This window comes from Mauremys reevesii, linkage group 3 (genome assembly GCF_016161935.1).
Source record: "Mauremys reevesii isolate NIE-2019 linkage group 3, ASM1616193v1, whole genome shotgun sequence".
Classification (NCBI taxonomy): Eukaryota; Metazoa; Chordata; order Testudines; family Geoemydidae; genus Mauremys; species Mauremys reevesii.
The window spans coordinates 121,350,713-121,362,505 of NC_052625.1; the positions used below are offsets into that span (position 1 = coordinate 121,350,713).

Here is an 11,793-nt window from a genome sequence, read left to right on the forward strand (position 1 = left end):
GTCTCACACAAAACATGAAACGAGGCAGTTCACATTATTATAGGCTCTTTTGGGACCTGCAATGTGATATTAAAGGAGGGAGAGGAAAATAAAAAGTAAAAATTACTGATGCTAACAATCGCTTTCCAACCTGTACTGTAACATTATATCTACTCATGACAAAGCATAGTGTTATTTTACAAAAAACAAACAAACAAAAAAACCACATTCTTTTAAAAATTGACAGTTCCCTTTTTAAACTGAAATAAAGATTTCCCGTGCAGTGCTTTGCCAAGCTTCCCACCTTCTTAAAGAGAAAGCAAAGGAGGACTAAATCTCTGAGGAGGGAGACAGATCTGAAACACTTGTTAAAGAACCGGCTAACAATTCTATAAACTCAAGGACAAAAAAAAAGGATAGAGTTTCAAAAAGACAAACATTCAGCAATAAACAGTACAGCTCTCTTTTTAGGTACTGCTTATTCTTTAATACTTAAAAGCATTTAGACATTACATGACAATTTCAATTTATGAGCCTTTATTTCAAGTGTATTTTCTATATTTAAATAATTAAATGAGGACATTCTGTCGTGGAGGTTTTTTCCTATAACTGTCAAAAGTTCTTTATGCAGATATTAACCTAATGCTGCACTTCTGGTTACACTGCTTCATCATTCATGATCTCAAACATGAAAAAAACATAATAAGAGCACTGTATGTTCACTAAATCCATTCCTTCTCTTCACTGCTATTTGCAGACTTCCTAAACTCAGTCCTGAACATATCTAGCTCAGAATGTATACTTACATCTGATGGAGACTTCCCTGAAATGTACACAATTAAACATTGCCTTATGGCTAAACAGTAATAAGGAAAACACAGTGGCAATATGTATTGTTCCTTAAACAGAGATTGAAAAATAGAATCAGCAACCCAAAATCTAAATCTAACTCAATCTGAGACTGGTTTATCCAGCTAGAGACTTAATTCACTTAAAGTTTTAATTTAAGAATAGTACCAGATCAGTGGAATATAAAAAGTCATTGACAGTGATAATTATGTTTTGGAAATCTCAATTTATGTCATCTCATCAGTATGGGTGCTCAATTCAGTGACCACTGAACTCAACAGGAATTTGGCTTCGCTGGGTCCTAGGGAAGAAGGGAATATATCTAGGGCTATACATGCATTTTCGGAAGGCTTTTGCTTTTAAACATCTTTGTTCCCCCCCTCAAAAAAACCCCACAATTCACCCTGGATATTTCATAACAGACTGCTGCTTAATGCACTTACCCCAAAATAAGGTAATGAAAGAATCTGTGGCCTCTTCAGATTCCAGAAACTTATTACCTGTGCTTTTTATCCTATTAGACGCTTTGTCTTGTCAGCTGGTAAGTTGGAATCTTTTCATTCCATTTTTATGGTCACCAGAACAGTTACTGATATATGCAATACACAACACACACCTAACATATTTGAAGATAACCAGGCCAATAGCTCTCAAGTGTTCATAAACGAGGAACACCAGGAGGATAAGGAATGGACAGGCATATAATTGCAGCCAAGTCTTCCACTTTTCCACTCTTTCAATGCATGTGGCAACATCTTATATTGCCCTGTAGTTTTCACAAGGATACTATGAATGTTTCCCCTTAGAAAAGAGCAACATTATTCTTACATAACATTTTGGTCACTGGAAGGGAAAAAAAAAACAGAGGTGGGGGCATAGAGCATTTGATCAGCTCTGCTTAAAATTTATACAAGGTAATTTGCACAAATTAACAAACCTGTGCATATCCCCCTTTCCGTAGAAGGATTCTCACACACTCACACGCACAGACTCTCTAGAAAGGTAAGACACTTTATTGAGTTTGTTGATAAATTAAGAAAATTACTATGAACCAGACTTGTTCAGATCACAGGGTGCTTGTAAACAGAGATACTGGATCCTTTCCATGGAAAGCCTGACAGAGTGTTCAACAAGAAGTCATTTTCCCCAGCGCTGCTCACAGGCTGCATAGTGATGGAGGGCAGAAAAAAAATCTTCATAGCTGATGTTCAGGTGTGAAGGCAAAGAACTGAGGAAACAAATTAGGAAGGAGTCATTAAGGCAACTATTTTATATAAAGGAGTTTACCTAGAAAAGCAAATGTAATTTCTGGTTAATTATAACAATCACAACAACAACAGTTAACTGAGCTGCAGAGTTCTGGTACCCCTCAAATTACTCTCATAATGAAGGGCTTATCTATACACAAACTGCACTGAAAAAAACTAATTTGGCTGTAATTAACACGTTTTTTATTTTGGCGCAAGTTTGCCCGTGGACACTTACAGAGCACTGTGAAATAAGTGAGAGACAGACTTGTGCCAAAATAAAAACCGTGTTAATTACGGACAGGCTAGCTATTGCAGTGTAAATTTGGTAATTTGTGTGTAGAAAAGCCTTAAGACACTACTTTTAAGCAACTTATGTAGTACCATTGCCATTCTATTGTCATGCCCTTTATTTAAGAATTCTTCTACTGACTTCTGAAGTAGCCCACAAATAGCACAAAGAGCTGCTGCTTCCCACGACACTGAGAAATTTTCAAAATATTTTCAAACCACAGAAGAAAGTTTAAATCTTCTGGATGAAAGTATGACTGAGCTCTTTTTATATTAAAGCACTCAAAGATAGTTACAGGTTCGACTTAATTAATGAAGTGTCAGTAGGAGTCCTAAGATCAGACACACTTTTGCTTTCATTCAGATTACTCCTGTACTTGGAAAAACCCCAACACATCCACAAAGAATGCCTCTGACCCCATAACATCTCCTCAGTTAAATCTAGAAGACAAGTATATTTAACAACCTCCATGTGTAGACAGAGGGCAACGGAGCTTTACATAACTTAACTCTCAATGAAAAGTAAGTATCAACAGCAAGACATGCTCCTGTTATGAGAAAAGGTCAAACACATACAATTCAAAGACAACTTGATATAAGCTGAGGCAAAACACTGTCACACAAAACTGATGGCTTGATACCTTCTCAACTATGAAGCCAATGGTCTTTATTTAAGATGCTACTGAATCTTTTCTGAAGAACCTATCAACCAGGGCATATAACAAAAGGATTCAGGATCCTCCTAACTGAACTGGTAATGACAACACTTTTTAGAAGTTATTTTTTTGCGCACCATGGTCAGAAAAGGAACTGAAGGGCAACAATCAATTAACAGAGACACTAGAAACATCTGCGCACACAACTCCTCTCTGGGCTTCAAGGGAAAAAAACCTCTAGAACTAATGGAGTAAATGCTTCTTGTAGGAGACAAGCAAAGCCCAAAAGCAGGGAACCAATCAATATTATCTCTCTGTAACAGGAGACGGTAAAAACTGATGCACAGAACAGATACCTTCTGTACAATTACTATCTCCAGGCAGAACTTAGGCCTTGCTTTTTGTCTGCTGGAGGGATTTCATCTCTTTCTTTCTGCAGTATTTTAAAATTAAAAAAAACGTTTACAACTGTTAAGTTAAAGAATGAATATATTCCAACCAGTTAACATAATGATTTATAACCAACTCACATGATCTCTGTCAGTCTGATGTGCCAGGGAAGGAATCCTAATGTGCTGTCCACAGGACCAAACTTCAAAATTAAATCAGGGTCAGGGAAACCTTTATTACCTACAAAAATAAATAAATAAAAAGAGAGAGGGAAATAATTAAAGTTTATGGGATTAGAGATTTAGACTTATTAGAATTTTAAGAGACTTATTTCACATGAAATATGCATTTGTTCATTTAAAAAAAAATCAGTCACATAAGTGACAGTAAAAAGTGTTAGAGAGAAGAGATCAGCTCTGCACCTTTTTTCTAACAAGTGGAGTAAGAGGTTGAGGCCAGCATTGGTAAGAGTGGGCTGCTATGTCTTGCACGATAGTCTGGGGACTTGGTTAAAAATATAAATATATATAGTGAAGACGTTAGAATCCTACTGTGAAAAATCAAATTAGCTGACATATTGACCATGATGTCACATAACACACATCATAGAACTCTCCACAAAACACCCCAATCACTGGGACACAGCTGAGAAAACTTAATGATTTATTACATGGAGAACTTAAAAAAAAAAAGAAAAAAAAAGGGCAGTCTGCTCTTAACATACAGGTTCTGACAGATTTTTACTACATACTGATCCCTGTGCTTTAAACACAAAAACAGGCATGAACTGCTTAATTTCTTGTACTTTGCCATTGTTCTTAACGACTTTAGACAAGTAATTATATGTAGCTCTAATATAGTGTCTCTATGAGTCCTAAGGTCAGATGAATTTATGTCTTCATCCACAGTGCTCCTGGACATGGAGATACCCCAATGCATCCACAAAGGATAACTCCACCACATGGGCGTGAGGACCACCATGTAGTCAGGAAAGAGGAAGCGCAGCGCAGGCAGAGAGAGAGAGACACAACCTGACCCTACTAGGCAAAAAATGCAATATATACCTGGAACCCAGCTGCGAATGGCCCAGGGATAGAGAAGACTGAGGGAGATCTGTGGTTGGCCCCCCCCGGGGGGGGTGTGGGCATGAATGAATGATGAATGATCCACAAAGGATACCTCTGACCCCATAATGTCTCTTATAGACAATACTTACCTCCTCTGAGATCAGTAGATGTTAGAAGGAGGTAAGTATCATAGAATCATAGAATATTAGGGTTGGAAGAGACCTCAGGAGGTCATCTAGTCCAACCCCCTGCTCAAAGCAGGCCCAGCACCAACTAAATCACCACAGCCCCTCACTCTTCTCCAGACTAAATAACCCTAGTTCCCTCAGCCTCTCCTCGTAAATCATGTGCCCCAGCCCCTTAATCATCTTTTTTGCCCTCCGCTGGACTCTCTCCAATTTGTCCACATCCCTTCTGTAGTGGTGGGACCAAAACTGGACACAGTACTCCAGATGAGGCCTCACCAGTGCCAAATAGAGGGGAATAATCACTTCCCTCGATCTGCTGGCAATGCTCCTACTAATACAGCCCAATATGCCGTTGGCCTTCTTGGTAATGAGGGCACACCGCTGACTCATATCCAGCTTCTCGTCCACCTCGTCCCAGGTCTTTTTGTGCAGAACTACTACTTTGCTAGTCAGTACCCAGCCTGTAGCAGTGCATGGGATTCTTCCTTCCTAAGTGCAGGACTCTGCACTTGTCCTTGTTGAACCTCATCAGATTTCTTTTGGCCCAATCCTCCAATTTGTCTAGGTCCCTCTGAACCCTATCCCTACCCTCCAGCGTACCTACCTCTCCTCCCAGTTTAGTGTCATCTGTGAACTTGCTGAGGGTGCAATTAATCCTATCATCCAGATCATTAATACAGATGTTGAACAAAACCATCCCCAGGACTGACCCCGGGGCACTCTGCTTGATACCGGCTGCCACCTACTAGCCCATTCATCCAATCTACTTTAACTTGCTGGTAAGAATACTGTGGGAAAATGGCGGCACAGAAAGATGAAGTGACTTGCCAGAGTCCATTCTGCAAGCCACTGGCAGAACCAGGAATAGAATCCAGGTCTCTAGAGTCTCAGTCCAGTGTTCTATCTAGGCCACACTGCATTTCAGATCTGTGGATTAAATTTGTAAACTAGACTAATTCCATTTTAATATGGTTTGATAAAGTTGTCATTGTGGTAGTTTAAAAAATGCAGGACTATTAGAAGCAGGCTTAGCAGGGTTGTGTAGTAACATTTAAACTCCTACCCACACTACACACTTCAGACTAAACTGTAGTGCTCTGCCTACATCCATCTTGGACTACTCCCACATAGAGCCAACCACATTGTAGTGAGTAGTCTTGTGCTCCTCAACCATCTGCAGAACATACTGTAGTTATGTCAGTAGTTTAACTAACTGAATGGCCCCATAGTAAGAAAATACCCAGGCTTGGGTTTTTTTGGTATTAAATCTAAGATTGGAATCAAATTTCCTTAATTTCTGGGAGTAATTCCAAGTGCAGCAAGAATCGGATATGCCTCTTTCAAATTAGACATGTAAGGACCTCTATATGGAAAGTCTGACACCTTAAATTTCCTATTATGATGCTCTAGTATTGTGTTAAGGGAGGAAACAGACGACCAAGTAGCTCAGTTCTTCTTGCAGAGCTGGAGCCCTGCATCTGACATTGATGGGAAAGTCCAAAACAAAGGCACAACACCAAGCCATACTAAAAATTATTTCAAAACTTTCTGATAAGGGTAGAATTATCACTGGAGTATGGGTTGTTCGCCTACTACATTCCCCTGGGAATCGGTTGGGATTATTCTGGTTTTTAGGATTGTGACACAGAACTTTAGGTATGGAAGTGGTTGACTGAAGCAAGTGTCCTAGCCTCTGGAAGAGTTAATCTCTGAAGGAAAAGAAGGGGACATTTCAGATTTAAAGCCATTGAGACTATGTGGTGTCATACACAAGAAAGTCTTCCATAGAGGGAGGGACAAGTCTGAGGTATCCGGTAACTATCTTGTGCTCCTACTGCATTCCAGAGGCTGGAGAGAGTGTGGTGGCCTGATTAGTTGGACAGATTTGGGGTAGCAACGGAATTGTAGCTTCCAACACACAGCTTCCACCATTGATGTGGCCCACTAAAAATAGTTTAGGATGAAGAGAAGAGCAGTCACTGAGCTCAGTTCCTCCATGTACTCTAGGAAGTTGGCTAGGAAGGACATGCAAGTCAGTATAGGACACAGCAGTAGAGATCAAGAATGGGGAGAAAGTTCTCAATGGACATGATCCTAAAGGCATCCTTAGTTTTAACTCTGCCCTGTAATAATGCCATGCAGTAACCAAACAATTCTGATTGCAACCTCTGTGCTTAGAGTCATAGATTCAACTGATTTTTCATTTTAGTTTGCTCTTTCCACATTCCTTCTTGGTGTCATTACAAGGGAGAGTTGTTTAAGTGCCTTAACTGTAAATTTTGCTACCTTAACATGTTTAGATTTCTTAAATTTAACCTAATCTTAGAAATTCCTGGTTTTTGCAGTGCCTGTGTTAAGAGATAATTAAGCCCTACCTGTAATTTTTTTTTATTTCAGATATGTAAACAAACTTAATTCCTAGACAACAACTGAGTTAAATTAGAGTTATGTCAGAGGTATTAGGAGGTCATCAGTAAGAGTATTCTATTCAGCTCTAAAAGTCAAACCTGTCTTGTCCATAAAAGCAACTGTGCATCTACACCAAATTTTCAGCACAATTCAAGAGTAAAGCTTGAATTTTCTTAGTTTCAAAAAAAAGTTTAGTTTCCGAGTTCTAGTCAGTTAAAAGTTAACAAAAATTCACACCTCTGCATCATGTTATTCTGTAGTTTGGCTGCTCTCACTTGAGGTAGGTTGGCATTAGCCTGAATGTAGATAATTCAAGTTAATCTGAATGTGAACACAGGCTTTAATACATTCAGTTGACTCAGTCGCACTTCTCTCCTTCCTTCAGAAGAAAAATTGTTTGAGAATCCCATAAAACACACTAAGATATGAAGATTGGTGTTGGAGAGGCTATACAGGATACAGACAGGAGGAAGATTTGGAGGGGAGGAGTTAAATCGAGCTTTGAAGGCATAGAAGAAACTGACGCAGAAGGTGAGGGAAGCCAATGGGATATGTTTTCAGAGTGCAAAAGAGTTTAGCAGCAGCATCTTCAAATGGGGCAGAATTGGGTGAAATTTTTTTGACTAATAGAAATTTTGCCAAAAAACACACCTTTGGGGGAGGGGGGGGAAGGAGAGGCTCAAATTATTCTCAAATTTGGGAAATAGTTTAGGCCGAAAAACACTAAATTTTTTTAAGTGTCCACATTTTTTTCAAAATGTCACATTGAATTGAGATTTGAAAGGTTTTCAAGCTTTTTGTTTAGTCGAGGGAAAAAAAGAAAATCTACAATTTTACACTCCCAAACACTGAAATAAATAAATAAAAAATTGTGCGCTCAGTTCTGTGACAGGGACATGACAAATGTTATGATTTAAGCTATATACAGTAACTCCTCACTTAACATTGTAGTTATGTTCCTGAAAAATGCAACTTTAAGCAAAACAATGTTAAGCGAATCCAATTTCCCCATAAGAATTAATAGCCTGCTGGGCGGCTGCCACACAGGGAACTTAGGGGAGCAGGGTTAGGTTCCAGGGAAATTTTTTTCACCAGACAAAAAACCTATATATTATATAGATATACACACGGTATATGTTTTAAATAAACAATTTAATACTGTTCACAGCTATGATGATTGTGAAGCTTAGTTGAGGTGGCGAAGTTAGAGGGTGGAAGAGGGTGGGATATTTCCCAGGGAATGCCTTGCTGCTAAATGATGAACTAGCACTCGGCTGAGCCCTCAAGGGTTAACGCATTAATGTAGCCTCTCACACAAGGCAGCACGAACACAAGGGAGGGGAGACAGCATAGCAGAGACAGACACACACCTTGTGTGTGGGAGAGAGAGATTCACACTGCCCCTTTAAGTAAGCTGACCCACTCTTAAGTGCATTGTCTTTTGAAGTGGATCAGGAAGTTGAGACAGCAGCTGCTGCCCCAAGCTCTCTGTCTCTCTCCATCTGTGTCCCCACCCTGCTCTATATGAAGAAGGGGTAAGCGGGGTACAGGCGCAGTGGGGAGGGGGACACCCTGACATTAGCACCCTCCCCCCCGCCCCCCCCCCCAGCAAGCAGGAGTCTCTGAAAGCAGCTTCAAGGCAGAGGGCAGGAGCAGCACATGGCAGTGGGGGGAGGGACAGCTGAACTGCCAGCAATTGATAGCCTGCTGGGCGGCTGCCACACAGGGAACTTAGGGGAGCAGGGAGCTGATAGGGAGGCTGCCGGTCCACCCTGGTTCCAAGCCCCCACCAGCTAGCTGCAGCGGGCTGCTCTTCCTGCAAGCAGTGGACAAAGCAGGCAGCTGCCAAACGACATTAGAAGGGAACATTGCACAACTTTAAACGAGCATGTTCCCTAATTGATCAGCAGTGTAACAATGAAACAACATTAACCAGGATGACTTTAAGTGAGGAGTTACTATATTATCAAGATATGGGCAAAAGTTCTAAAATGGTCGTCAATGCTGAACAGGAGATCAAATCCAGATGTAAATCCAATGCCATTCTGATCCAAATATGCCTGTTACAAATTGACTTGTTAGCACATAGTATTCCCTCCCTGCCCCAGGCACAATATAGTACTTACTACTTAGTAAGTTGTTTAAGACATTCACATCCATGTCTGTATATTTTCTTTGCTGTTGTGCTACCAACTGGCAAAAGTTCTGAGCAGCTCTCACTATGTCTGCCTTTCCATCTTCTGGGGACAGCACCTTCAATGTAGATTGGCAATTTAAAACTGCAAGTACAAAGCACAAAGTTGTTTTAAAAGCAAGTGAACTTTTGCAAGAAAGGTTATTTGTTTACAGTTCTAGGAGGTTGATGAACTATTCAGAGAACGGGGACAGGGATGCAAGTTCTTGTATCAATAACAAAGTGTGCACATCTTGAAATCTCACATTTTAAGAAGCAATGCACTAAGCATTTCTACACAGTGTACAAACATGTATATTGCAACTACATCTTTTTAAAAGTTTCTGGTGTTGATAGTCTCCAGGTTTGTTACCTTAACTTTGTATTTCCTATAGTTTGACCTTCGGACATCTTCCAGGGATCTTGTAAGTGCCTACCACTTATAATTTAACAGTGTCATTAGTCTCAGGCCAGTTTCCAACCTGTGGGACAGGAGGACAAGGCCACTCCAGAAGGCTGCATTGGCTCTTGCTGCATATGACTGCTGGAAGCACTGTGCCAGAAGGCTATGGCATTGGGGAGTGGGGTAGGGGACAGAATGGAGGGATCACCTGGGCTCCAAATGGAGTTGCAATAGAATGAAAAATGGAAAGCATACCCATAAAAAACAGAAGGATGAGATAAATGAAAGAAAGAATAGACAAAAACAAGGGAGCAGCACAAAGAACAAAACGGGAGGCAGGATGTGACAATTCCAGACACAGAATAATGGGACATGGGGGAAAGGCAGACTGGATCTTTAAGAAACTCATAATACATTTATAATTTTAAAGTATTTGGCTGCAAGTAACTGCTTTACAGGAGTCTTTGAAAAGGCTATAAACAGATAAATTAAGACAGACAGACAAACAAGGGTTATGAGGCTACTAGGGAAGACAGCCACTAGTTTCTAGTCTATATCACTAGACTAAGTGAATGGAAGGGATGAAGGTAGGGTACCCATGCTAAAATACACAAGCTTCTTGCTAGCTGATGTACTTATGGCCCATTTTTGAAAAGATATACATTCCACATTTCTTGTCTGAGGGGTAAAGAAAGATATTCAGTCACAAGTTCATCCATGAGGGGCAAACTTTGTAGTGGGCTTCAACTGACTACTTGCATCCAATGCATTTACCCAAAGAACCAGGAAAACAGCTCGGAATCATTAAATATGCTTTGTACTCTGTGTAACACACCAGGTTTATTATTTAGGTTCTCAGACTCAGTCACGGACTACAGAGCACTTGCTGGTAGTCCATGAAAAGTTATGTGGTCAGATAGTGCTGGCCCTCCTTGTTTTCAGCTGCTTTCAAGGATGCCCAGGTTCTTCAGTGCAAAGAATAGCCTGGAGGTTTGCAGAAGCACCCAGGAATAAGTTGGGACCAGCACAGCTATCCCAATACGGGCTGCTGCAGAATATACACATTTGAACCTTAAGAGAAACAGGATTACAACTATCACTTGGCTGGACTAGTACTCTTTAGCACAAGGCAGATTTCAATTCCCCTAGCTCTCAAAACCACATCTCTTGAAACATATAGAGATTGGGTCTCAGACTGAGACCTTCACCAGTGCCCCAGTACCCCTTGTCTCCAACATCTGACTTCAATTTCTTCATAAGAAGAAAGAGGTCCCCATAATTAAGGGCAAGACACCCAGAGAATGTTTAGTAGGATGAGATGTGTACACTCCCAAGGTAGCTCTGGAATCCTTGAAGGAGTGCACATCCATCTTGTTGGAGAATAAGACTCACCCGTCAAAGGGCAAGTTCTCAATGGCTTGCTGGATGTCCAAAGCAATCCCAGAGTTTTGCAACCAGGAATCTCTCCTCATAGTTACCACAGAGGCCATGACCTTGGCCAAGGTAAAATCAAAAGTGGACTGCAGGGAAGTTCTGGCCACCAGCCTACTGCAACAAATGCCTGGAACTCCTCACATGACACCTCGGGCAATTGGTCCTCAAATTTAGCCATGGCTGACAATTGAAGAAATCATACTTGGCCAGCAAAGATTGTTAATTAGCGATCCTCATCTGTACAGACAATGGCTTATAGATCTTCCAGCAGATCCAACTGCTTGGAGTCTGTCCTTGCGTGGTAGACTTGAACGTACCCTGCCAGGGCCTGTCATTTACCGCCATTATGACTGGGTGGGAATAGAACCCTTCAAATACCTGCATGGGAACAAAGTAGTGCTCTTCCATGCATTTCACCATCAGCAGTACCAAGGCCGCTGTTCTCCACAGGGCTGTCACTGGCTTGAGGAGTGCAACATTGACCGGGAGGGCCATTCTCCCAGGGACAGCAGGGTGTAAAATGGCCAGTTTATGCATGTTCTCTTGGAGGAACTCTGCCTGGATGCCGAGGAACGTGGCTATGCGGAGTAAAAGGTCCTGGTCCATCTTCAAGTTCTCCAGGATAGAAGGGGAGGACAAACCAAGCAGCACAGCGTTGTCCAGCAAGGTCCTGGCTGAGCCAAAATAAGCTTTTGCTCCTGAGAAGA

General features: G+C 41.0%; 1 protein-coding gene across 1 annotated transcript in view; it reads right to left on the reverse strand.

Moving 5' to 3' along the window:
* Positions 1-1,816: 1,816 nt before the first annotated feature.
* The window catches only part of NUS1 (NUS1 dehydrodolichyl diphosphate synthase subunit), a 31,807-nt gene continuing 21,830 nt past the window's right edge, over positions 1,817-11,793 (reverse strand). Inside the window, exons 3-5 of the mRNA XM_039530762.1 lie at positions 9,203-9,355; positions 3,553-3,652; positions 1,817-2,056 (exon numbers count right to left, since the gene is read on the reverse strand). Coding sequence (XP_039386696.1) covers positions 1,966-2,056; positions 3,553-3,652; positions 9,203-9,355 — 344 coding nt within the window. The 3' untranslated portion in view covers positions 1,817-1,965. The remainder of the gene's footprint in view (positions 2,057-3,552; positions 3,653-9,202; positions 9,356-11,793) is intronic.